General features: G+C 43.4%; 1 protein-coding gene across 1 annotated transcript; it reads left to right on the forward strand.

Annotated features, from left to right (window-relative positions):
* Positions 1–4,238: 4,238 nt before the first annotated feature.
* Positions 4,239–24,945, forward strand: RGS21 (regulator of G protein signaling 21). The gene is made up of 5 exons (XM_066624542.1): positions 4,239–4,295; positions 12,236–12,295; positions 18,952–19,060; positions 20,495–20,661; positions 24,742–24,945. The coding sequence occupies exons 1-5, from the start codon at positions 4,239–4,241 to the stop codon at positions 24,943–24,945; spliced, it is 597 nt and encodes a 198-aa protein (XP_066480639.1).
* Positions 24,946–27,430: the final 2,485 nt, after the last annotated feature.

The following is a 27,430-nucleotide window of genomic DNA, read 5'->3' on the forward strand; positions in this document are numbered from 1 at the left end:
ACATGACAGGTGCTGGCTTCACCTTGCTTAGATGACAGCAGTATCCTCAGCCCCTTATTCCCTTTTGCCAGTCCCCGATAGCAAAGGTTGCACCAGTGTGGAGAAGATTGCTTTTTGATTCCCTTTCAGTTCATACAAAGTTTGAGGAACTGTGGATATGGAATGGATTCCACAATGGCCATGCACTGAACCCAACAGCTGGGATGATAAGAACAAAACGCTGGTGTAGATAAAGGAATTCACATTTCACTCCAATCCCAACCAAGTCAAAATAAGAGTGGAACAAGAAGCAGGAAGTGGGAAAGGAACACAGATCTTATTTTGGTGAGTGTGTTTCAGGCTATGTACCCTCATGTTAATGTCAGTAGTAATGATTTTTTGATTAATGACCAAAGAGATTCAGTTCTATAGTAACTTGACTGTTTCTAATTTTCCTTCCTTTCCATGAAACTGGAAAAAAAATGTAGTAATCTCAATCTCTTATCCCCTTATATCAAGGACAAAGGAATCTGCAAGTGAAAAAGCAACTATTCTTAAGATAAAAAGAGTGCTTTGTCTGGGATGCAGATTGAATAAAACCACCATTTAGCCATAAATGGTTCTTTGATGCCTGTCCTCTTTGCTTAAAAGGTTCTTCTTGTGCTATGTTTTCATGCCAGCAATCTAAGGCTTAGAGTCCAGTTGGTCTGTAATGCTGCACATAAAAGCGGGATAAAAACCCTTAACTGTGATGCTGGCTATACAGACAAGCTTTTCCTGTGGCCCTCAGCTTGTTCAGATTGATCCCTTTTTGGAGGATCTTAGAACTTCCTTCATTGTTTAATTAAGAACGATCCTCTGGGATGCTCAGAACTAAATTAACTTGACATTGAACTACCCACTGGGGAACTGCAGACTTTACAATGGGAGATGCATCTCTCACTGATAGTGCCAGCAGCGACTGTGTATGTTGCTTTTATCAACAAAATTGGAATTTGCCTAGCTTAGTAGGAAAATAGTTTTGGCTCGTAAAAGAAGTAAGTTGTTACACTCGGGTTGTCAAGGCCAACACTTTCCAAAATGCAGTTTCTTAAAAACATAAGCTACAACTGCTCCTCATCTTCTAACACCTGCAGGAAACAATGCATCATTTATGAGTACACTGCCGCTGTTCTGCTTGTTCTTTCCAAGAGCCTGAACCCCCAGTGGTGGCCACGATGGAAAGGCATTCTAAGCACCTCGAGCAGAAGAGTCCTTAGCTGCTCAGTACAGTGTGCTCTTCTTGGGGAAAAAACTTCTATATGCTTTCAATGGAAGTTTTTTTAAACCCAACTAAAAACAGCACATGGGGACGGAATGATCAGGATCAAAACTACAGCAGGACATGGTACTAAAGCCCCCTTACTACAGTTTCACCACATTTTGCAGATTTTCCCCCTGCTTACTGTTTAGAAACCAAACAGATACCACCACCTCCAAATCTGGCAATTACTGCAATTAGGCACAGTTGGCCTAATTGAGCCTAATTGAGAAGAGGAAAGAAAAGGATTAAATCTAACCCTCCAGTCTGCCTCTCAAACTAATTGACAAAACGTGCATCTTATCGAAGAAGACTTTCTCAGCCACACACGCACAGCCCAGTCCTATCCAGGATTGGGCTGAAACATGGAGAGCCCATTACAAGAGCAGAAGTGAGTTCCGCTGTCATAAAATGGCTGATGACGGAGCTCGGAGTGCACCATTAGCATCCATTTTGTGTGCTGCAATTCCACTGCTGCAATTCCCTGCCACACCTGTAGGAACAAGTAAGGTGGCAGTGGGGGTGAGGGTGAACAGGGAAAGGACAAACCTGGGTGGGGAGGGGAAGGAATGGGGATGAGGAGACACTGAGAGGGGGTGGATCCAGTGGCAATGGCACACACCAGATACAATCCCCTCTTTTTAAAACCTCCCTACCCTTTTCCCCTCATCAGAGTTGGCACAGGTCTGAGGAGACTACAGCCCAATTCTATTCACACTTTCCTGGGAGTAAGCCCCATTGACTTTAATGGGACTTCCTTCTGAGTAGATGGGCATAGGATTCAGCTCTCATTGAGGAGTGAGAGGTTTACAAAGGGGTAAGGGGAAATAATTACCCTTTCCCTTTCCAAGCCCCTGATCCCCCCCCTCCACTGCATACAGTGTGTGCGTTTTTGGCATGGTTGCATCAGCAGGCGAGAAAGGATGCAACTGGGCTTTCATTTCCTCTGTCTCTCTCTCTCTCTCTCTCTCACACACACACACACACACACACACACACACATGTGCGCACGCGTGCGAAGGTGTAAAGGCATAGAGGTGCAAAGAAATTTTCCTTGCAGATTCCCCCTTGCTGTTTCTGTTATTATGATGCAGATGCTCCTATCTTGCTCCTAGAGAATCTCCCATCCATGTAGCTCCCAAGACCAGATCTGTTTAGTTTCAGCAGTAGAAATGTGCCAGGTTGTCTTCAGCTGGTTTTCTGATCTGTGGCTAAATGAAGGCTAAGTAGTTACATACAGTCTTTTTCTATGCACATTTAAGACAAATGCTAAGCGAATTGTCCCCTTTTAAGACCTGTGGAGCTGAAACTTGATTGCTGGCTGAAGTTGCCCTTGAAAAGAACAGCAAATCAGGATCAGAGCAGATGTTATATGCAAATATGTGCGATAGGCTGTCAGAGGACAATCTCCTTGGAAAAAACCCCACATACACTCATTGTCTCTGCTTCACATCATCTCTTTTTTAACTTGTTGCTTTGGGCAAGAAGAGGACTGTCAGAGTCATTTACAAGTGCTTGTGTGTAACATCTAGTCCAGCCCTTTAAGGCAACTGATTAAAACATACTTCAGTGTGCCACACAATGTGACCAGGATGTCACTGCACCATAAAACTCATGTAGCACAAACCTATGTGTGAGTACAAAGAAGTAAATCCCATTGCATTCAGTGGGACATAATCTTGGGTAAGAGTGTAAAGGACTGCAGCCAAGCCAATACCTTCCTACCTCCAACCTAGCAACCTCAATACTGCACTGGTAATCTGCTTTGAGTCTGCAGTCCTAAGGATGCCTATGACCTGCCCCATTCGGAAACGGTGATTATTTCCCGAAATATATTAACTGCCACCATACAGAGCATCCCTGCAACTTGCAGACAAACCTGAATTAATCTGAATCTGGCCTTCAAGTGTCATCCAGTTTTGGGTTTCTTAAAGTTAACGGGCAGCCAATCCTAATCCTTGCTGGCACAGGGAAGCTGGTTCACCTGCCCCATAGCCAACGCGGGGTTGGGACCAAATGTGCCTCAGCCTGGGGCAAGGGAAATTTCTTCCCGTTACCCTCGGTTAAAGCCACAACAGCCCCAATGGGGCTCCTTGGATCTGCGTCACCTCAAGAGGTGGCACAGATCCAAGCAGCCTGGAGCTACTCCAGTCTGCCCGGGACCGGGGTTAGAATCTGGCACATGTGCTGGATCCTTGACCCCCCCACCCCACCCCCACTCACCAGCCACCTGTACATGGGCCCACACACTGCCTGCCCTCCTGCCTCTTCCTCCTTCCCCTCACTACACGCACCCCTAGATCCCCGCACCAGTCTGGCTCAGCTGGCACAGGCTTTCCTGTTCATTGGCCCAACAGGGCTTGGGCCAGCCTCCTTGCTCTCCCGGTGGCACAGAAGTGCTTTCAGCACTTTTCCGACACTCATGGACCTGAATAAGGGACTCGCGCCGGGCCATCGTCATTTCAAGATTGTGCCCTAAGGTACAATAGCTGACACCTAACTACCACTGAGCCTGAGCTTTGCCAAAACCTAGTATGCCTGGTAGCAGCTTTCCCCGCTGAGCATTTTAGAGAACCAAAACTCCCTTAAACATCAACTATAGGATGATGGTGAGCAACTCATTTTCTTTATACCAGTTTCCCTAAGGTGATGCACAAATGGAAGGTGTACACATCTGGGGCTACTGGAGGGGAGAACAGATGAACCCTGATGAACACTATTAGAAATATGAACAAAGTGCTACGCAGCACAGATTTCCAGGGTGTGATGCCAAGATTCTGTAAACTGCCAAAGGAGCAGGCATGTTATTATCATTAAGTATATTTATATACCACTTTTCAACAAGAGTAGTTCACAAAGGTGTTTACACTGAAAAATAAATCAAATGGTTCCCTGTCTTCAATTGGGTCATGCTCAAAAAAAAATACAGAAGGGACACCAGCAGCATGGAAAGGACACCATGCTGGAATCAAGAGAGCTGGAATCAAGAGAGATGGTTGCTCTTGCCCAGCAAACGGTAAGAGAGCACCACTTTAAAAGGTGCCTGTTTGCCCATTTACCAGGGATAATGTTCGTCATGCATCTTCATTCATTTAATGATGGGAGCTGAAGTTCACAAAAGCTTATGGTGCAATAAATGTGCTCATCTTTAAGGTGCCAAAAGACTTGCTGTTGTGAACTGATTGAATACATTAGCATTGGAATTCCCACTTGACTTTGATGCTACCATAACAGCTATTGTATTCAACAGGAAGACTATAGAGCAGCCATTTTCAACCACTGTGCCGTGGCACACTGGTGTGCCGTGAATGGTCTGCAGGTGTGCCACAGGAGTTTGGGGGAGTGTCATTTATTAGTAGGGCCATTGGGGAATGTGAGTCCCCACCAACAACATGGTGTGCCCTGTTAATTGTCCAAAAACGGATGGTGTGCCTTGACCATTTTAGTACCTTGTCAGTGTGCCTTGAGATGAAAAAGATTGGAAATCACTGCTATAGAGAGTGAAAGGCAAGGTCAGGGAAATGCTGCAAAGTAGAAAACGGGCTGGCATAGGGAGATCTGAGCATGCTCCATGTCATTGGGACATTTGTCAGTCAAGACACTAACTCTTGCAACACAGACACAAAGGGCACAATCCTATTTTGTTCAATGGGTCTTACTCTCAGGAAAGTGTGGTTGCAGCCAAAGTCTCATTGTGGGTGGGTGCTTTTAAGTAACAACAGTGGTAGCACTAAGATTTGAGATGGGTTAGTTATCCATAACCATCTGCTAGCACAAACCTACGCATGCCTACTCAGAAGTACATCCCATTATGTTCAATGGGACTGACTCTGAGGAAAATGTATAGGACCTCGGCCCAAGTTTTATAAAAACTGGTTTTGTTTAACAGGCGAAAATCACCTCTGATCCCAGATCTCCTTTCAAGGTAGTTCCACATTTTTGCTGCCACAGTAAAAAAAGGGCCTTAGATGCATTTAACAGGTGCATGAAACTTCTGCATACCTCACATTAAAGTGAGTTTCACTGCCCCTCTGGGGTTGTTTGTTTAGATAACAGGTTCCTGGTTAGTGCTGTCAGGCATACAAAAGTAATGCATTAACATATATCAGCTCTGTCTGGAAAAAAAAAAAAAATCCAGACTATGCATTTGCTATTAACTTGGGACAGGAAAATAGTCCTATTCATTCTTATGCCATTCAGCATATAGTGCTGTGCCCCACCTTCAAAAGGCACTGTGAAATGACTTATTTAATGCCTGAGCAATTTTGTCATCATGTATGACTTCATTTAATAACTCATTTTGTTGAGTAATTTAACTTCTCTCCCCCTCCCCAATCTTTCTCTTGCATATCAGGACTTGGAGAGGAAAGTCCTGTGCAGTTGCATTTAACTTTCCTTCTCAATATGTTCCTAAAGGGACTGGGGGACATTTTATTGCCATCTACAGCTGTTCAGGGCATGGCTGTCGTTTCTGCCTTTCAGTATCTCCAGGGTATCCATCTCTCCAGTTCCAGCTAGCATTTTTCCATTGCTGCTTCTAGTCTCTGGGGATGTTGTTATTATAGTAGAGAAAGGCCCATCATTATGATGGACAGAGAAGAGGGAGATAGGAAGCATGCACAGAGATTCACTGCAGTGCACAACGGGTCCTCTATCAGTGCTGCCCAGAATTGGAGCCATCAACCCAATAGTGTCTCCCAGAGTAGTTTTGCTTTCTGTCACAGAAGTGAATTTGCTCCACTCTCACAGAGAGCAGAGAAATGGACAAGGGCGTTTAAACCCAATCATGGAAATGGACACAGTTGCCCATACAATTGAAAGACATACTGATAGTGGTTTGCCACTGGAAACCTGTTACTAGTACTCCTCTGAGCAACCCTGCCTGTTTCTTGATCATGGTGGGATGTGACCAAGACAAAGCTTATGATATGTTACAGTATCCTCTCCAGGGCAGTGTTTCTCAAACTGTAGGTCAGGACCCACTAGGTGGATCGCGAGCCAATTTCAGGTGGGTCCCCATTCGTTTCAATATTTTATTTTTAATATATTAGACTTGGTGCTACCATGGGATGTGACTGCATTTGGGGAAATGTTACAGACCTGTACTTTGAAGAAGCTACTATGTATATTCTTTTAACAATGATAGTGGGGCTTACTCCTGGGTAGGTGTGGGTAGGATTGCAGCCTAGGATTGTTAAAAATTTTTCTGCTTGATGATGTCACTTCCGATCATGACATCACTTCTGGTGGGTCCTGACATTCGCATTCTGAAAAGTGGGTCCTGGTGCTAAATGTGTGAGAACCACTGATCCAGGGAATCAGTATACCTGACTGCACAGTGGAGGGAGGGTAAAAGAGCATCTGTAAACTGCCCCTGCGGCATGCAGAAATGGCATGTTGCCTTTGGCCTGATCCAGCAGAGTCCATTTTATAAATGCACCCATAGAAGGGCTGTGGGATTTGCTTCAGCACAACCAGCAACAAGGCCAGCTCAGGCATTACAAATCATACAATTAAAAATAACAAAAGCCTCAAGTGGTCGCAGGATGACAAATTAAATGAAAGGAGTTGTTACTGCCTGATTCATTGGAGCGCTGTGACTTGATAACTTCCAAACTCCTTTATAATGCAGCAAAAGAGAGCTATTCCAGGCATAATTGACAAATTAAGAGAAACCCATTCCCAGTCTGTCAGAAAATTAGATTTGTGGCAATTTACAGGTGCCCAGACAGAAACTGTATTAATAAATGTGGTATAAGGTGGATAGAGTTTCCTCTCCCTCTCTAACTCTCTCTCTCTCTCTCCCATATCTGGGTACAAATCACATCCAGTTTAAGTACCATGCAGATTATTTGGGGAACCATACAGAGACTTAGCAGTTTCAGAAGCTGATTGTACCATCAGCAAGTACCAGATATTTTAAAAAGAAAAGGGTGAGAAGTGTTTTGTTCTCAGGAGTTGTAGCCACTGCTACAATGACAGCATAGGGTGTTTAAGATGGGGGAAAAGGTGAAACTTGGAAAAAAAAAATAGTTGGTACAGGTGATCTTCTTTGTAATTTGGGGTTGGGGACTAGAAATGCTGTACAAGGGGGAATTCCCCCCCCATAAGAAATAAGGTAAAACAGGGGTTAGTAGGAACTATATGTGTGTGCATGCAATGCATTAACCTTAAAGAGGAAAATTTTCTCCCATAAGAAAATTAAATACAGTGGTGATAGGGATTGTAGAGAGTGGTGTACAGTACTGAGCATGTACAAACCATCCTACCTCCCCCAGATCCATTTCTTAACAACCCAGAACATAGGACCTGCACCCATTTTTAACCAGTAGTGATTTTAATGACTCTTGCACATAATTTTATGTCAAAATTGGCACTTTCACATGAAATAAATGCTTTTTAAAAGCACCTTTCCATCAAGAAATGACCCTAAACAAAATTACTAATAATAATTCGAAATCATGGTTTGCTGAAAGGCATTCTGCACATGCCCATGGTGCCTTCCACATTTCATTGCTCCAAACAAACCTATTGGAGATTTGTCCCAAATAGCCCCCAATACTTATTACAGTACTGTCAGCAAAATAACAAAATTGAGCCTTTCCCTCCAAGTACAGGGGAGCCCCATAACCATGGATCCCATATCCGCATTTTCAGTTAACTGCGGATCGGGTCCATGGGCCCCCCTGCACATACCCTCCCCCATGCACCCCTCCAGAGGCAAGGGGAGTCTTCTGAGCCCAGCAGAGCCACTGCATGTCCACCCACAGCCTTTGCCAGGTTCAGAGTGACTGTCAGAGCTGAAAAAAGTCACTTCCATTTTTTTTTAACTTTCAATTGAACTTTTTTAATCTAAAAATTGTTGAGAGTACATTAACAGATCAAAACTGCAGTGGGAGGACAAGGTACTAAAGTTCACCTACCACCTGCCGTGATCTCTCCATTTTTCTCAGCCCTTGTTCTTATCTGAAAAATACCCAGCATTAACTTCCTCCCCCTAAAAAGAATCTGGCCTGATGGCATAATTACACACACACACTTAGTTTGGCTGTTGTTGCTTTTGCCGCAACGGACTTGCACAGCTACCCCTCTGGAAGTTATTATCAACTGAGAGCCCAATCCTATCCAATTTTCCTTTGCTGGTGCTGCTGTGCCAATGGGGTATGCACTGCATCCTGTGTTGGGGAGGCAGTCTCAGAGGCGTCCTCAAGGTATGGGAACATTTGTTCCCTTACCTCGAAGCTGCATTGCAGCTGCACCAGTGCTAGAAAGTTGGATAGGATTGGGCCTTCAGTTGTTCAGGAGGAAGGGGGCAGTGTGCCTGCCTAACTCTAGAATAGAAGTTTGCAATATTCAACCTTTGCCTATATCCTTCATTAAAGCAAGTGTATCATGGAGCCCAGTCATACTTTTGTATGACTTTCAAGTGTATCACTGAAGCCCTTTCTAGTTGAACCATTTCTCTATGATTGTAGTCATCTCCTCTTTGCTTCCCTCTGCTACAAGGCTGTCCATTTGCCCTTCCCCAAACCATGATATTCCTGATCAGGTAATGTTTGTCCAACTAGGATTGTGATGGGGAAGGCAATCCCCTTGTGTATGTAACTACAGGGGAAAGTGTTGTCCTTTCATGGTGCTACCCTAGGAGAGCTGAAACAAAGCATCAGAGATATCCTAAGTACACTCCTATCTTTGAGCTGTGGACAACTATGGGCAAAGGTAAAGGTGGGGTGCCAGGTGGCAATATGATGGGTATCTGATGATGCAGCCACCTTCTGGGAGCTGATGGGGCCATGTTCAGTGGGAGAGCACTTGTTTTGCATGCAGAAAGTCCCAAGTTCAATCTCTGGTATCTCCAGGTATAGATGGGAAAGTTTCTGTCTGAAATCCTAGACAGTCATTGCTAGTCAGCTTAAGCAGTGCTGAGCTAGATGGACCATGTTATATGAGCTGAACCAGAAATTGTATTTGTACTTTTTTGAGCGTAAGAGTGGAGCATGCCTCCAATACGGATTAAACCAACAGCACTGTGTCCTGGGTCTCAAAAGGTTTAGGAAAGCCAGCTCTAAGCACATGGCTACCGCCAGCATTGTGGCTTCACAGTGGTATTATTGCTTTGCAAGCTGAAGATTAGCATGCTTACCACCATCCTTCACACCCAAGGACATCTAGGATTAGATATCACTGCAAATATATGAAATTGTATTGATTCTTTTTTCCCCTGAGCAATTCTTCCAAGTTGACCCAGAGCTGTTGTGCATTCACAAAAGAACTGTGACAGGGAAAGAGTAATTTTTCAGAAGACTGAATACAAGTCCTGATTAACTATAACATCTACATTTAGCAGTGTCTGCGGCAGCTAGCATTTCCCCATTTCACAGGTTCTTGTGGCCGTTCTTGTGGACATGTAAATTGCAGGTTGTGTATTACATGGTGCCTTAGGCTTAAGCTTCATGCGATGCTTCATCATGTGTAACTTTCTCCCAATGTTTTGTTAACAGGAAGTTAACAGCTTCTTGTTAGCATCGATCTAGTTTTTTTTTTCTTTTTTCAAGTATTTAGGCTACTGGCAGCCTGCTCACGTTGCACTATAACAGGGGTGCCCAAACCCCGGCCTGGGGGCCATTTGCAGCCCTCAGGGGCTCCCAATCAGGCCCTCAGGAGCCCCCAATCTGATACCTAAAAATAAGGGCTACACCAGGGCTTGTACCTAAAAATTAGATACACCAGGACTGGTACCTAAAAATAAGGACTGGTTCTGCTAAATATGGACATTTTGAACATAAGCTATTACACAATTCCCCAAAGGTAAACCCTTGTACCCCTCCTGCAGATTAATTATTACCTACATGTTAGGTACACTGTTAAATTTAGCACAGGAGGGGAAAAAGGAGTAAAGCATGTGGAAAAAATAATGTAAAAGTACAAAAGAGGGGGAATGATAAACAAAGAAAGACAGCAGAAAAGGTCGCAATTGGAAATCTTTAATAATTGCACAACTTTACAATGCACATTGCATTCCCATGCTATTTATTTTTTTTCATTTCATGATTTCTCATCCCCACTTGATGAGCAGTTTACAACACAATTTCAATAATTAAATGACAATAATTTATACAACATATGAAAACACATTAGGGTACTTTAAAAGTTCCCTAGGTCATATTAAAACAAATGGTCTTCCAGATTCTACTGGACAGTACCATGTGTTACATACAAACATGTTTAGTAAAATCTCAGTGACAGCTTCTCTGAGGAAGAGCTGCTCTAGGATAGGGGGTTTACAGTAGGGGAGGGATGTATAATCAACATTGTTTTCCCAGTGCCAACCCCTGCATCTCAGGATTGCTGACACAGGTTTAGTCTTGCAAACTTCTCTGCTTCAAACTCATCCATTTCTGCTAATCCCAAGATGTGCAGGAGCACATAAAGAGCAAGTTTTGGGCAAGGAGGCCTGGACCAGCCAGCAAGGGAGTTGTCCAGCAAGAGGATTAGTTAGAAGGATTCTTCAAGGGAGCTAACTCCACAAAGCTGCTAACGTCAAAAGCTAGCAGGAACAGATAAAAGGGTATTACAATGTTGGCTGTTTCACCCCTTCCCAAATCTCAGATGGACCCTGGTCTGAAACATGCAGCTACTTTACTTGTGCTTTTTCCATCCTTCCAAGTAGGGTGGATGGACAGAGGGCTTCAGGAAGCCAAATGGATGGTGTGTTGCCAATTTTAGGCTTCTGCATGGGCCTATCACCATTTCTGGCCCCCAAGACCTCATGACTGATGATGGGTGGGACATTTTAAGTTGGAGCGGGTTTCCTGGTATTGGGACCTTTGATATTGCAGCTTCCGTGGATGGGTGGGAAGGGGCCACCTTTAGCCTGGAATTGTGGGCTTCCTGGGGACTCGGATTATGAGGACTACACTTGGTTCATCTTCTTCAGAAAAGGTCTAATTAGAATTGAGATCCAGTCCTGTTGGGGTTTTGCTGCATACTTTTGCTTTCAATATAGTTCCACCCATTGAATAAAAAAATGACCTATGAACCTGGACCTGTTATCCTGTAATAACCCAGTATTAGGTTATAACTAGTTGTTAACAGTAGATTCCCTGAAGCTTATGTCATCTTCAGTATTCTTAATAATACCCAGGTTCTTAACTGCCATTCCTATACAACTGGAAACAAATGTGTTCTTCCATTTCTATGCCTCCAGAACCTTAGCATACTTTGTGTCATGGATCTCCTGTCCAAGTTAAAGAGGATTCTGAAGTTCCATTGGTTTTAATGAGAGAGTTGTGTGTATGTTTAAATCTCTCTATTGAGCTAATTGGACTTTAAAATGTTGGGTTTGGGTCTTAAAAATCAGATCTGTCTACTTTTAGTTATTCTAGTGTCTCTGACTACCTGCTAAAGGTCTAGCTCCTTTAGGGACAAATTAATAGGGACAAACGTGCCCTTTTGCTATTTGGATTTTCTTGCATAATACTACAGAATACTTCAATGTACTCATTTTTCAGAGGAGTTTATAATTCTAAAGTAAGCCACATATTGAATGTCTTACATAGAAGCAGGGTATCAGTTTAACAAAACCAAACCATGTTGTGCATATTCCAGTCAAATTATTCAGCACAGTATTCAATTTTAAGCCCCTTTAATTCTGTCCAAGCTTCCCAAACATCACCCCTGTATTTATTTCCCCATCGTAAATATTCTGCTCAAATCTCCAATGATACTGAAAGAGGGGAAGTCCTGCTATGATTTGAAGTATCTCAAGAATCTCACGACTAAGTAGGGCCATTGTATAGGAATGTTCTCTATTGTTTGCCGTATTAAATAATGATCTCAAGGATATCGAGGCACATTTCAGAAACAGAAATCGTTTGAAAGCATTTCAGTGCAGAATGTCAATTTGAAACCTCTTGTCTTCAGTTATTTACATGATAATCGTCCTGTTACCTTCAGCTTGAAGAACAGCCTGAAAGAGAAATCGTGGCAAACAGTGAAACGAAACATGCCGGTGACGTGAGTTTCTTATTCATGGCTATTTAAAAAGCAAGTCAAAAACAAACCCCCTTGTGAGATGCCACTGAGCTTGTACTATCTGAAATTCCTTCCAAACTCCTTTGCATAACTGACCCCAAAGGTTTATCTGTCTCTCTCCCCTAGCTGTATTGCTTCATATTCCATGTAGTTCCCTACAATCAAAGAGGTGATTGTTTTCTGGCATTTTTTCAATACACATTGTGCATCTTTTAAGAATGTGACAGCTTTATTGCAAAGGCACTAGTCTCAGTTAAACCCCAATAAAACTGAATGGGGAGAGCATTAAACACTGTATGTCCAAGGTACTGGACAAGGTGTTCAGACTATAAATGATCCTAAACATAGTGATAACTCTCATTTACAGCCATAATTTGACCTCTCATGTTTAGCTTGGTAAATTCCTCAAACTGACTTCTGCTCTTGGACCTACGTGCTGAGTCTAGCACTACTACAAGCACACACCATTTCAGACAAGGCCTATCCTTGATACTTCCCCTAAAATCCATTCTGCACGGCCTTCAGTTTTGCATCTGATTTGGTCAGCCCATCTCAAATTCCAGCATTTCAGAGCAAAGCAGGGGATCACATAGTGTGACACTAGACCCACTATAAGGAATTAGCCACTATACAGAAAATACAAAATTTTGCTGTCTCGTTGTTTAGAATGTGGCAATTGCCCTGTTAGCAAAACTCAGATGGGGATCTGAATGTGTGGACAGAGAGACAGTGATCTGAATGTGTGGACAGTTCCATCCATGTATTGATCTGAAGTTGTGGACAGAACATAAACATACACAAGCTCTATGCACATAGGGTCTGCCTCTACAATCTGTACTCAACATTTTTGTAGAATATCACCATTTCAACAGAGGTGAAGGAGGTGGCAAAGATAATTCAGTAAGTGCTAGGAAGTCTTCAGGATATACAGAAAGCTGTCTTAACAGGCTTGGATCAATGTACAGAAAGGGGGCAGGGCCAGCAGGCATAATCCTGTTTCCCCCCATTCATGTCTCTGAATATCTTGCATGAGCATAGCTACAAGCTCTGCAAAATGCAAATAGCTTTAACATGGTGATACAATATATCTAAAATCTGTTTGAATGAAAACAATAGCAAAAGCTTTTTTAAAAAAAAAATTGGAGAGTAATGAAGATTATCTGCCTCACTGCGGACATAGCTACACAAAGAGAGTCCAGATAAGCCAACAAGATATAGTTGATTCCTGCAATGTCTTCTCCACTGCCACAAAGCTGTGGGCACGATCCCAGCCAGGTCTACTCAGAAGTAAGTCCTATTTTGTTTAATGGGGCTTACTCTCAGGAAAGTGTGGTTAGGATTGCAAACTATGAAGATTCCAACAAGAGACCTGGGCCCTCTGCAGAAAAAGAGCTGCACATATCCAGTGGTGGCACTGGTTTCCTTGTGGCAGCTGAAGTGGACTGCTGTAAGTATGGAAGCCACCACTGGAAGGCTATAGCAATGTATAAGGACAGCTCAGGTCATGCATTATGTCCTCCACTCGAGCACAACCTTGGCTTACAGGAACATGGAGCTAGGATGGTGACAATCACCAACTCTGGCAGCCGAGCCCAAGCACTTTATTCTTCAAATCCATGTGGTAGCTTTGTCAGGATAGACAGTTGCTGGTCTGCTTACTGCTGTGCTTAGGTGACATTGATAGAGCTGCCAGACGGTACTTCCAGATGTTTCCGTGAGCAGGTGTATCAGTACCCATATCAGTCTCATATCAGTAACAGCATCTTCTCATGAAAAACATAATGCATGTTCCAGCCTCAAGACTCTAGGTCATCCTAAAATGAAATAGAGAGTTGCTGCTCCAGAGTCTTGGAAATAACAACAACAACAACAACAACAACAACAACAACAACTTTATTTATACCCTGCCCTTCTCCCCAAAGGGACCCAGGGCAGCTTACAACGGTTAAAAACAGATAAAAACATAACAACACATTAACAGATATAAAAACAGTAGTCAGATAAAAAGTCAGGTAAAAAAGAGCATATAGCAGCAGATCATAAGGAATGATGATGGTGCATCATCAAGTGCATCAACTGATGCATCTATCAACACAATCTCAGAAACAGTGGACTTCCCCATCTTCCAACTGCTTTTCCGGGTGTTTTTCCAACTGAACAAATAAGACTGGAAATTCTTTCTGAATGACGGGCTGTTGAGTAGGAACTGTAGCTGTACTACCAACTCCCAGTCAATGCCAATGCTTTTGAAAGCCTACAAGCAAACCTGGCAATCTTTTTCTTCTCATTCTTCTGCCCAGCACTCCACTTGATAAAGCGGAACCAAGAACACCCAAGGTCTCCATCAGCTTCATCTTTTACCTTTTAGGAAAGGACACATGTTCCCAAAAGCTTTTAAAGCACTCCCAGGCATAGCCGAACGTCAACTGCGTTCTGCTTTACTGCCACGACAATAGTGGTTAATTATGCAACAAAAGATATTCATTTTAGTCCTAACTTTTACTAGGCTTGTCTGCATCATACATTGCTGATGTTATTCAAATACAAGTAAAGTGTTGGCTCATTTTAAATATGCTATTCCCTTCTGTCATGTTCACTGTACTGGAAGCAACACTACTTCATTTGACATGTGAAAGCACTTCAGTGTCTCCATCTACCTTGCAGCGCCATGACCCCAGTTGCCTTTCCCAGCTCTGCTTTGTCAGAGGTAGGGTGTACATGAGAGCTGGGTGCCTGCCAGGAGGTCCCCAGGGCACAGATGTTTCAGATGATTCTCTGCGTATGGTGCAAAGCAATTGGGAGTCATGGGAATGGAAATTCCCATGATGTCCAGCTGTTCTTGTTTCACAACACTTACATCTGTTTACAATTTGAGCCTCTGTTTACAATTTGAGCCTCTGATTAGGTGCACATGCACCCCTTTACAAAACCAGAGAATCAGCGCTGCGATTCTTTCTCTGAATTCATGCAATATATATTGTTCTGCATTTGGAAGCCATTGCTCAACCTCTCCTTCAGGGCCAATGAAAGGTAAAGTCTAGATGCAAAGCTCTGAAATATAAAGTAGAGTTTTCTGGCAGCTTCAGGAATGATCTAGGGAGGGTACAAGGGCCCTTCTAAAAATCAAGAACTATTCTGTACACCAGCTACACAACAATGCCACTGATTCTTGAAGCTAGGCCTTGAGAGCACCAGCTTGCCAAAAATGCACCATGTGTATGTGTCAACCTGTGCAGTTGACATAACATGGCAATGCAAGGCCCTCTCAGGTTTGTGTGTGAGTCTGCTGGAATTGTGCACTGAGCTGAGACCCTGGCTTGGGAGGAGCCCATTCTTTGGGATCTTATAGCAAGGAAAGGTATTGCACATCAGGAAGGGGGGTTATGCTTATTTTCTGCAGAAACTGCATTCCAGGGGGTTTTGAAGGTTCTGGGCAAGGTCAGAGTCATGTTCATGGTAATGAATGTGTGCAGTACGTGTACAATCCTGGCAATACAGGAACTTTCCTCAGCCAGTCTTTGTCCCTCCTTCTAGATGCATCAAAATCTGTTGTCTCTGCAGTTTGTGAAGAGGATTTCAGTCTTCCCTGCCTTCTCCCTTCACCGACCTCCATCTTTTGTTATCTTCTTCTAGCACTCTCTTGGTATTAAAGAGTCACAGCAGAGGACCAGCCATTCAATTCCAAATAATTTCAGCCAACATAAGAAGTCTGAAGCTCTGTCAACAAGCTCTGTCAACAACTTATCTTGCTGAAAAAGAGCATCTTTGTATTAGGAATATTATAGCACGAGGCATTGACTAGAATGGAGCTGAAGGTTCAAATGCTAGAAGGTTCAGTTACTAAGGGCCCAATCCTAACCAACTTTCCAGTCACAATGCAACCCCTTGTTAAGGGAAGAAGTGTAACCTTACTTGAGGAGGTCTCCATGACTGCTGCCCCCCCATCGCAGGTTGCGGTGCATGCCACATTGGCACAATAACATCATCACTGGAAAGTTGGTTAGGATTGTGCCCTAAGATGTGTTGAGGTTTTAACCTACTTGTAATCTACAATATGAAATTCTTTCTCCATAACCCTCATCACATGTGGGACAGGAATCAATAAGAAGTGCTTTCATAGCTAAATTAATGCACACCCAAATTCCCACTGAGAGTATACACTACTTTTTTCCTACATCCCAATGACAAATTACCGTATTTTTCGCTCTATAAGACGCACCTGACCATAAGACGCACCTAGTTTTTAGAGAAGGAAAACAGGAAAAAAAATATTCTGAACCAAATAGTGTAATAAAATATGTCTCTCCGCTGCTCTGTTTCCATGCTCCTTAGCATATTTTACTACCTCTAGTTTAAAAGGAATTTTATATGCTAGCCTTTTCTGCTTTATCATCCTTGCACTGGTAGAATGAGGTACTGTAGTATTTTTCTGCAAGTGCATTGTCACTAAGCGCTGAACATTTGCATTACCTTTGAGCGCCTGCATTTGCATTACAATTTGCATTTGCATTACCATTGAGCGCAGGCAGGACCCTGGTCAGGGGCAGAAGCACCTGCCAAGGAGGCTCTGCTGCCCTGAGAACGCCTGCAGCTTTGCAGTATTCGCTCCATAAGACGCACACACTTCCCCCCCCCACTTTTTTGGGGGGGAAAAGTGCGTCTTATGGAGCGAAAAATACGGTAGTTTTACTAAAGGATCACTTTGAGAAGGGGTGGTGGCCCAGAGTCCAGCTCCCCCTGATGTTACTTCCATTAATGCTCCTGGTCACATCAGTTATTCTTTCCACACATCTCTCTTGTTTATGGGTTGCAATAGTAGGGGACAAATTTGACCCAGGGGCTGCCAGTTGCTAATCCCTACTGTACACAGAGATTATCTTTATGTCAGAAAAATGCCACGCGCGATGTTCCTTCGGTTCTAACATATGCACAAGACAGCTTTAGCACATTGTTCAGCCTTTTATGCTCCAGGGAGCTACGAGAGCATAAGCAATAAACACTGCACTCTAGCAAGCTGCCTACTTAAAAAAATAGATGGCTCAACTATTGCAAAAGGCATTAAAATACATTAACAGCTTTTCCTTAGACTCACTGCATAGCTGGAGACTTATGTAATGAATGTGTTGCAGGTGTCAGTGGGATTATGGATAACTCCTCAGATTCTCCGAGAGTCGGTGCTCTAAGCCTGATGGTACATACATCAAGCCCAAGGGAGTGCTTCTTTGGAAGCAAAAAGCACTTAAAATTATTAACTAGTTTGGAAAAGATCTTATTCTGCCCTGACAAGCTCCTAGATTTAGATAAATCTGACCTGAGCTGAGAATATATTGAGCTAATTGGATTCTTTGTGCTTTCTTGGAGACGGGGCAAGACAGCTCCTCCTGACACCAGCAGGAAACAAAACCCAAGGAGGGGTGGGGAGAGAGACTTCCATTACTGCTTTAGCAAATACTTAATCAAAATCTTGTTAAGAACCAAAACTGTGAAGCAAACCATTTTTAATACCAGTAAGAAATGGAGAAATAGCCCATTTATCACCCCAGTGTTAGCACGATAACCTTTTAGATAGCTCTAGTAATTGCTAGCAAAAGGATCATATAAACTAATGACCAGCCCATTCAATGCTGAGAAAGCATTTGCCAATTCTCTACTGAAAAATCTGTGACGGTCTCCTGTGCCTTCCGTAGGATTCACTCAATTGCAGGCTTTATTACTGCTTTCTTCAAGATTACAAATCTAGAGATCCATAGCAAATTACATCCTTCATCCCGTATGGTTTTGGGCACAGAAAAGAGATGTTGCTCTTCAACCTTGGCGAAGTCGTGAAAGCTGCAGTGATCCGACAGCTGCATCCAACATGCAGAAGGTTTCTTATTGTTGGGGTCATCTAACAGCTAAGGCTTCTAATCCTTTAGGATTGGCCTGGATCCTCCAAGAATTGGCATACATTTTAAGGAGACTGCTAAAAGCAATCCTGGAGATTTAAACAATGTCTCCTTGACTAAGAGTTCAATCCTATCCTCTTCTCCTCTGGTGCAGATGTTCCAAAACAGAGCACACTGCAGCCAGTGCGGGGGGCTGTGGATTGGTAGGCTTCGGAAGGGAAAGAGAAATTATTTCTCTTACCTCTCCATAAGCTGCCCGCTTTGCAGTACATCTCCTTGGACCTGTGCCAGCTCTGTAGCTGGCAACGTCCGAGGAGAAAAAAGGGGGTGGGAATAAGGGGGTAGAATTCTGCATGCACCATCACTTCTGCATACACCCTCAGTCTCCTCTCCCCCATTCCTCCCCTCCTCCTTGCCCAGTTTTGATCCGTGTCCACCCATTCCCCTTCCCACCGCTGCCTTACCTGCTCCCATGGGTATAGCGGGGTCCACTGGTGGACGTGGTCCACTGGTGTCGCCTCCTGTGACAGCATTCCCAAAATGGTTGCCGACAGAGTAGTCCACACGCTGTTGGCGGTCATTCTGGAAAAGCAGAATTCTGTTCCACTGTAGAAAATGCTTCCATCTAGTGTAAATGGCACTTCATAGTGGGAAAGGGAATGTCCAGGAATAGCTTCAGTCAGAGCTTGCAACCCTACCAACAGCTAGAGATGAGTACATATATTGCATAAAAATGATCCACAAACCATACAGGAAAAAGATCACAATGCTATTTTCAAGGGTAGGTGTTGTTTCCACAGGTCTGCCCCAAAGGAAACCATGGCATGGATGGATTCCGTGGATACCCTCTTGGCAAATAAAGGTAAGATGGATCTGTGCAAAAATGGTCATTTTTGTGACACCTGTAGTCTGTCTCCAGAGAGTAAAGAGCAGCTTGTGTACGATCCCAGGCGGTTTGTCATGTAGGAGACTTACTGATGAGGCCCCCCTGTATCACAAGTCTCCAGGCCTCTCTCAGAGCACCCCTACACATTCCTTTTACCCAGTAGGTTTCTGAGGGACTCATCAGAAGCTTCATGTATGATACTCTGTGCTTCGTTTTTATTTCAAAGAAGGCCTGCCATGTTTGATCAATTCCTTTGGTTCAATTGATCAATTACAAATCTTCTGACTGATTTTTAAAAAGCCCATGAGCAATCAGACAGAAGATTTTTTTAAAAAAAATTCTTTGTTTTAAACAAGTATAACAGTGGTGGCAGAATGCCTCTACAGAAGAGGCATTCTTACAATCTCATGCAGGTGGGAAAGACACTTTCATATGGCATATGAAAAATGATAAGGCAAGTGAAAAATGAGGAAATACCCGCTTTTTCATCAAAATTGTTGCTTTATTCATAAGCCAGGGTACGTAGATGTAATCAATCCAATGATTACAACTCAGATAATGAATCAAGTTTTCTTTAATTTGGTTAAGAACTAGTCACCGAAATCCTTATACTGCCAAGCATTTCTTTGCAACAATGACTAGAAAGTTGCTTTCTCCAAACAATGAAAGATGAGAATTAGAATGGCCAAAGCAAAACTATCAACTAAAAAGAGAGGGACTGATCCACCACACCCGGTCTTCATGCTGAATGAGCAAGAAAGAGGCAGGACAAATGATCAAAACAGGATGACTGTGCTGGGGCTTCTTGCAGTCCTCCCTTGGAGACTGCTTGCAGTAGCAGTGCTGGAGGATGAGGTCTCCTCTTCCCGATAGCTGTCAGGAAGAAGAGGATTTCAGAGCCAACTGACACAGCTGGGTGGGTGGTGGACCCCAAGGAGAATCAGGCAAGCACAAGCCACTCATCCGTTCACCACTCCCTCCAATTCAGCATGAGAAGTGGCCTCTTCTGTAAGAAACAAAAACAAAACTTCTCAAGTTGTTTAGAGAAGAAAATAAATAAATCTTTCTCTGGGGTAACTATTTTTAAAGGATGCAAAAGGTACCTCAGCAAATGACTACTGGGGAAAAAAAACACCTTGCTGGGGAGACTAGAGGCAGGTCTCCAGAATAAGAGGAGCACGAGAATTTGCTTCTCTCACTAGTTAGCAGGGCACCATAGACTTCCTGCTATGGAGGGAGACTGACTCAGCCATGAGAGTTTATCTGCCTTTCCTCCATTCTCCCATCTTAACTACCAAGGTAAGTTCCAGCATAAAACTGGTGGGGGCCACCCTGGAAGAACCCTGCCAAAAGCCCTGCAAAACCTTGAGCTGGCCCTGATTTCTCAGCTTTGTTTTCTTATTCCTGCAGAGGGACTGGCTGCATTTAGGACTTTCCTGAAGTCAGAGTTCAGTGAGGAAAACATTGAATTCTGGCTGGCCTGTGAAGACTTCAAGAAAACAAAGTCAGCAGCTAAAATCACTTCAAAAGCCCAAAAGATTTATTCTGAATTTATCCAAGCTGATGCCCCAAAGGAGGTAACGTGTCTTCCCAAAGACTGGTGGTAACTCTGCTATCCCATTCAGCATCACTTTGTTAACAGGGGAGTGTGTAAATCTGATCCCAATAATCATGCTCATGTTGTGGTACGTTGGTCTTTGCTCAACGTTTCTGTTCTGGAAAATTAAGTCATTAATACTGAAAAATGAGGATCACATGTGAAGCTGAAGCCATTGATCCTTTGGACACAGGTCTTTCCCTGGCTTGCCACCTAGTGGCAGAGCAAGTGCTCTGTTGGTGAGCTGTCAACATTTCCTTACAATTTTTCATGGACCTAGCATGGCAGAATACAGGATTTGTATTCACGTTCCCAGGATCCATTTCCAGAGCAAAGCACCCTGTTGAACACAAAGAACCACACCTTCTCAAGTTTCAATACAGAACCACGTCTTTCTGTGAAGCTGAAGAGAGCAGCTCCACAAAGACAAAACTGAATTTAAAGACAAGAACTATATCACTAGAGATCAGTGATAATCACCTGCTCTCATGAGAAAGTTAGGATAGGACCAGCCTATCCATGAGGCCAATGGCGTCCCTAGGGCTTGAGTCACCCAGTGCAGGAGGCCAGTGCGTCAATCCATGAACCTCCTCCCAAGCAGTGGGAGGGGCTACACCCCCAGGGCAGTGTGCGCGATGACACATCTTCGCCCCGCGCCCACATCATTTAAACTTCACCTTTAAATTACAGTATCATACACACAGCCTAAATGTATGTACTTATTTATTTCTGTAAAAATGAACAAGAACAAATACACACACAGTGCAACACGTACTAAACATCTTATTTCTTTAAAAATGAGGAGGAACAAATAAAATACACAAACAGTCCAACACTTGGTGAACAGCTCCAGAGGTATCACTACAGTTTGGCCACCTGGTACGAGAGCTCATTGCACCACCACTCCCATGATACCAGACCAGACCGTAGAATAAATTACAGTATCATACGCACAGTCTAAATGCAGTGGTATTGCTAGGGTTGGTGTAATCCCCGCTAAACTTTATTTTTGTCTTTATTTAAATATATAACAGAATAGGTCACCCAACAAATCAGTAACCAACAAAAAACCAGTGGCCAACTTGATGACACTCACACAACTGAATAAGAGTTTTACTATTAGCTCTGATGCATTGAAATGAGAGCTGTATAGACCCAGGCAAAAGGCCCTTGAGCCACCTCCTTTCCACAGGAACTGCACACAGGGGCGCTGTCCTCCAAGTCTTTACTCCACAGTCTTCAGCATCGCATCCTCCTTGCCTGACATCCTGTGACGCCCCTGTGCAGTTACCACAACTCCCCAGGGAGCCTCAGTGCCCATTTGACTAGGGGTTCTGTTCAGGACCCGGGGCCAGATTTGACTTCCAGTCTTTCAACTGCCTAAATTAATCTAGGTGGATTTACTCCACCCCACTGTGAGTGAAATATTCCCTTAAAACACAACCACTAGCTTTCATGACTCCAAAACCCAGGTGCGCTAGGAAGTTCTCGCAAATGTTAATGGCTAATTTCTCTAAGCAGAGGCCTTTTGATGTGATGAAAGTTAAAACATGTCCTTTAGGATCCTCCTGTCACACCATCCCATTTGATCATTACATGCAAAAACATTTTTTAAGCTAATTGGCTGGTTAATTACTCCTGTGATAAGCACTCCCTCACTGCCCTTTTACAGCAAGATTTTTCCTTTTGATAATGGCAGTGCTTTAACTGCTGACATGTTTTCACTTTTCAGGATATATTTTGGAATTTTATTTAAATGCTGCTTAATACACGAGAGAGATAAAGATCAGGCCCAACCTTATGCAAGAGTACACAACAGGACCCTTTTATCCCCAAACAGGAGAGCACAAGATCAAGACACCTCCCCAAAGAATAATGTAAAAGGATAAACTACTTTCTATACAAGAATTCTCTTTATAGACCAGACCAAGTGCAAACTAGCCCAGCATTCTCTGTCTCCAAAGATGGTCTCTCAGATAACCAGGAACCCCACCGGCCAGGGTAAAAGAAGTGTCATGACCCCAAATGCCATGTAATAGAACTGCCAAAGACCCATATACCATCAACGCTTCCACAGATCAGGCCCAGGAGGTAGCTGGTTTGATAGTAGCATTGCCCATCAAATCCAAACCCCCTTCCTGGGCCTGCTCCACCTGCACAGGCCAACATGGGCCAGTGACAAACGTCCCCTTCCCCTGAGAACTTCAAATCTCACTTATGGGATGCAGCCACTACCATTGCATCACCACATGGGGAGTTAGATAGGATTGGACTGTAAGGCTACAAGCCTATACATACTTTTCTAGGAATAAGCGGCATTGAACATAATAGGACTTACTTCTAAGTAGATATGAGGGGCAGGCCAACTGGATCCGCTACCAAATGTTGTCCCAACTCATTACTGCAGGTGCTGCTACTTCCCTCCCCATAATCCAGAAAGAAAGAAAAAATGCAGCCACTTACTTTGCTCTTTCCCACACAATCCTTTTTCAACACTATACAAAGAGTCAGTCATCTGGGAACTGCCAGCATGCCCTTGTCTTTTGGTTTTATTTGAAGGGACTGCAAGGAAGAATCAGGGTAAGGGGCTGCTTCCCTGATCCTTGTCTTGCTCCTTCTTCACACAGTCCTGCAGAGCAAGGTGAGGTGGTAAGAAAGAGGAGCCACGTGGTTTTTTTCAGTTGTGGGCAATGGCGTTCCACTTCACTCACCTCACTCCTTCCACGCATGAGGACAAAGCAAGGTGAATAGAGAAATAAATTGATGCAGCTCCATCTGCGGCGGGCTGAACGGATGCAGCAGCAGCATCCTCAGTACGAAGGGCACCCTGAGTCTGCTGCTCCCCACCACACACTGCTTGACAGAATCCGCATCATTTGTGTCATGCATAGACTGCCCCTTTTAGGGATGCATCAGATAGTAAGAACATAAGAAGACCCCCGCTGGATCAGGCCGTAGGCCCATCTAGTCCAGCTTCCTGTATCTCACAGTGGCCCACCAAATGCCCCAGGGAGCACACAAGACAACAAGAGACCTCATCCTGGTGCCCTCCTTTGCATCTTGCATTCTGACATAATCCATTTCTAAAATCAGGAGATTGCACATACACATCATGGCTTGTAACCTGTAATGGATTTTTCCTCCAGAAATTGGTCCAATCTCCTTTTAAAGGCATCTAGGCCAGATGCCATCACCACATCCTGCGGCAAGGCGTTCCACAGATTAACTACAGGCTGAGTGAAGAAATATTTTCTTTTGTCTGTCCTAACTCTCCCAACACTCCATTTTAGTGGATATTCCCTGGTTCTGGTGTTGTGAGAGGGAAAAGAGTGTCTCTCTATTCATTCTATCCTTCCCGTGCATAAGTTTGTATGTATGTTGTATTGTGCTCTAAGCCATCTAATATTACCCAACAGGTGCAGCTCTCACTCTGCCAGGTAACATTTGGGACTGCTGATGAATAGAATTATCAGGGAGCTAAATCTACCATTTGGATTTGCCTAGAAGCCTCTCAATTCACCTGGAGGTTATGTGTACTGAAATTCTATTTGCAAAGGGTAGCACATTATATTTCCCCTATGGGATCCACAACGCTGTGCAGACCCCTCACTTGCAGCACAGCAGTATGTTGATGTCTTCCAGCACCCGATAATGACATCATAAATACATTATCTCCAACTTTTACTTCAGCCAAGCTCCAAGCTACACAGACCTCAGCTTTGAGATTAATAGCTACACAGCTTATCTAGAACCCAGGTAGCAAGCTGAAAATAAAGCAAATACTTGCTACTTTGCAGTGTGAAAAGTCTGATGATTTTCTATCTTGATGCTTGTTTTGAGAAGCATATTTGCTTAAAAAAATGTTAGCATCACTTTCAGGATAGAAAACCAAATTAAAATTAGTGTTCAATATTCTAGATAATGAAAGCATGACCTTCCTGTTACTTTGCATCAAAGAGGATATTTTGAGAAGCAATTCAAATACTGTTTGTTTCTGGCTTCCGCACAAACTTCAGATCTCCAGTAAAACAAAAAATCTGTGCCATTTGATTCCCTGCAGATAAACATTGACTTCAGTACCAGAGACCGCATTGCCCGGAATATTTCTGAACCAACTCTCCAGTGTTTTGATGATGCTCAGAGGTTAATCTACAGTCTCATGGCAAAGGACTGTTTCCCGCGATTTCTGAAGTCAGATGTCTATAAGAAACTGGTAAATAAGGAACAGAATGGAAACCAAAAAAAGTGGCTGCCATTTTTGTAAACGGCAAGCTGGGAAGCATTTCCAACTCTGTCAGAAAAACCTCTCTTTCACAATTAGGTATGGTCGGATCATTTTGCAAGGTCAGATCGTTTTGCAAGGTCGGATAAAAATGGTCAGATCATTTTGCAAGGTAGGCGCCTCACTGATAGTCTGAGCTGCAAGTTGAACGTGCTATGCAATCACCACAGTGTCTATGAGTGCATTTCTAACTTTGATGCAAAAGTAGTTAAGACAGCTTCGTATTTAGCTCATCACCTCAAGTTCACAGTGGCTGGGGGAGTCATGTCTCCAAGTCTTGGGACCAGTATGCACAAAATTCCTGCAGGTAGACAGTGTGCGGCATGATGCCAAAGCAAGCCTCAGTATCATGGTCCCTCCCTGTCCTGAAATCTTAGAACAGCGCTTCCCAGACCCAGGTTGGGACTGAAACAAGGGTCGCAGGAAACTTTTGGAGGGTTGCAAGAGGCCTGGTGACTGAAAGCTTCCTGGACCACAATCTTCCTGGATTGCACTAGCTTGCTACTACCCTGACTTTTGCAGTTTTTCCTGGAACAGAGCAACATGATTTCACTTTCCTCTACAGCAGATGAGGGAGGGGGCTGCAGTAATCTCATTCAGCCAATCACATTCCTCATCTGTTAGGAATTCATCTGAACTGGTTGAGTTTTCTGAATTAAACAGGCATTTGGATTTGCCTGAGCAGGATTGTCAGATGTAGGCAGCTTCAGCAAGCACAAAGGCAGAGAAGGGGAACTCATGCAAAAAAGTGTTCATCAGAGAGCATGTGGATTCCCTTTTCATTTTTTTTTTAAGGTAGCCCCAGAGTTCTTCCTCTTCTTCCTTTTCCCTGATGCAGGTTCATTCCGGAAGCTCATTTCTATTTTGGGCTTTGCTTTAATGCAGTTGCTTTTCCTGACAAGAGACCGAGGCAGGTTTTCCACCCCAATGACTACCACTGCATGCAGGTCTTTGCTACCTACTTTGTGATCACTTGTCCCAAAAGTGAATTTCTTTACTGCTCAGTTGAAATGAGCAGAATTGTCAAGTGTGCCCTTTCCTTCTGTTCCCATCCTCCTGGGTCAGCCTTGACCACCCTGAGCAGTTTGGAGTCAGCCTCAAACTTTACCCCTAGCCCTAGGTCATTTTACATAATTAGCTTTTAAACGTGGAAATATGTCATATGTGCCCATAAGGTATAGTAGTGTTTATTTCACATGACAGGGCACAATCCTAGGCATGTCTAGTGTGGGTAGAATTGCAGCAATCCTGCAGGATAGGATTGTTTACTTCCCCCTCATACATTTTTTAAACTGTATGTTTTAGTAATAATTTATTTTTACATTTAAATTTATTGCATTTGATTCAATGCTGTGTGGAGGCAGGAGGTTTTAGAGGCAGGCTGTCTCCGATTACCAGATGCAGGGGAGGGCACCAGGACGCAGGTTGTGCCTTGTCTTGTGTGCTCCCTGGGGCATTTGGTGGGCAACTGTGAGATACAGGACACTGGACTAGACAGGCCTTTGCCTGATCCAGTGGACCTCTTCTTATGTTCTTATGAGGCAGAGGTAGAGAGATGCATTCAAGGATGTGGCAAACATTTTAACATTATTGCTTGCTTTTTAATACTAACATTAATTGACATTAAATTTGAATTGCTTACATGTAATTAATTAATTACCCAAATTAATTTTGTTGATTATTTATTATTAAATGGGTCACAAGATGACTGAAACATTATATTTAGGGTCATGGTAAAAAAAAAAAGTCTGGGAACCACTGCCTTGGAACCTAGGTGATGAACCAAATTTCTGGCCAAATAGCCCCCAATTGTGCAATCTGTTTGCAATTACAAATCAATCACATGAGTGGGGTCCACTCAGGTAGACAATGATGCAGGTGGGTCTCCAGTCACATTGCAGATTCTGTGTGCAGGAGGAATGCTCGCAAGGACAGCACTTTCCTATGACCTAGGGTGGTGTAATGGTTAGAATGTTGGATTAGGAACTAGGCAAGGTTCAATTCCCCAGTCAGCTAGGAAACTCCCTGAGTGATCTTGGGTCTCTCAGTCCAACCTATCTCACAGAGGTTGTTGGGAAAATAAAAAAGAGGGTGAAGAACAGTGAAAGAACTATGCTGAGCTCCTTCCAGGAATTGCAGGATGGAAATGCAACAAATAAGGATCTCAGGTAAGGTAGTACAATGCAAAATGGTGAGCCAGTGCCAGGAATTCTTGAATGATAAAGATAATCTTGATCCTTACAAGTCAGAATCTGAGGCTAGTTTTTGATCTGTGAAATCATACAAAGTCTGCAGAGCTTGGGAGCAAGTCAAATTTTTTTAATTCACTGCAAGAAACATTTCAAAGGGTAATTTTAACCCCTTGTTTGTTTTTTCCTTGCTGGGTCGCTTGAAGTTTTATAGGACAAAATTCTTTAAGATCTGTGTGATATTGGGTTGTATCCAGACTGTTTCTAGAATTCCAATG

The sequence above is a fragment of the Tiliqua scincoides genome, chromosome 4 (genome assembly GCF_035046505.1).
Source record: "Tiliqua scincoides isolate rTilSci1 chromosome 4, rTilSci1.hap2, whole genome shotgun sequence".
Lineage (NCBI taxonomy): Eukaryota > Metazoa > Chordata > Lepidosauria > Squamata > Scincidae > Tiliqua > Tiliqua scincoides.

Excerpts from the sequence above, each read along its gene's own strand:
- RGS21 (XM_066624542.1), top strand. The coding sequence starts at position 4,239 with ATGCTGGAATCAAGAGAGCTGGAATCAAGAGAGATGGTTGCTCTTGCC. Across the intron at positions 12,296-18,951 it reads AAACGAAACATGCCGGTGAC|GAAAAAGATCACAATGCTAT; the intron begins GTGAGTTTCTTA and ends CAAACCATACAG. Across the intron at positions 19,061-20,494 it reads TACCCTCTTGGCAAATAAAG|AGGGACTGGCTGCATTTAGG; the intron begins GTAAGATGGATC and ends TTATTCCTGCAG.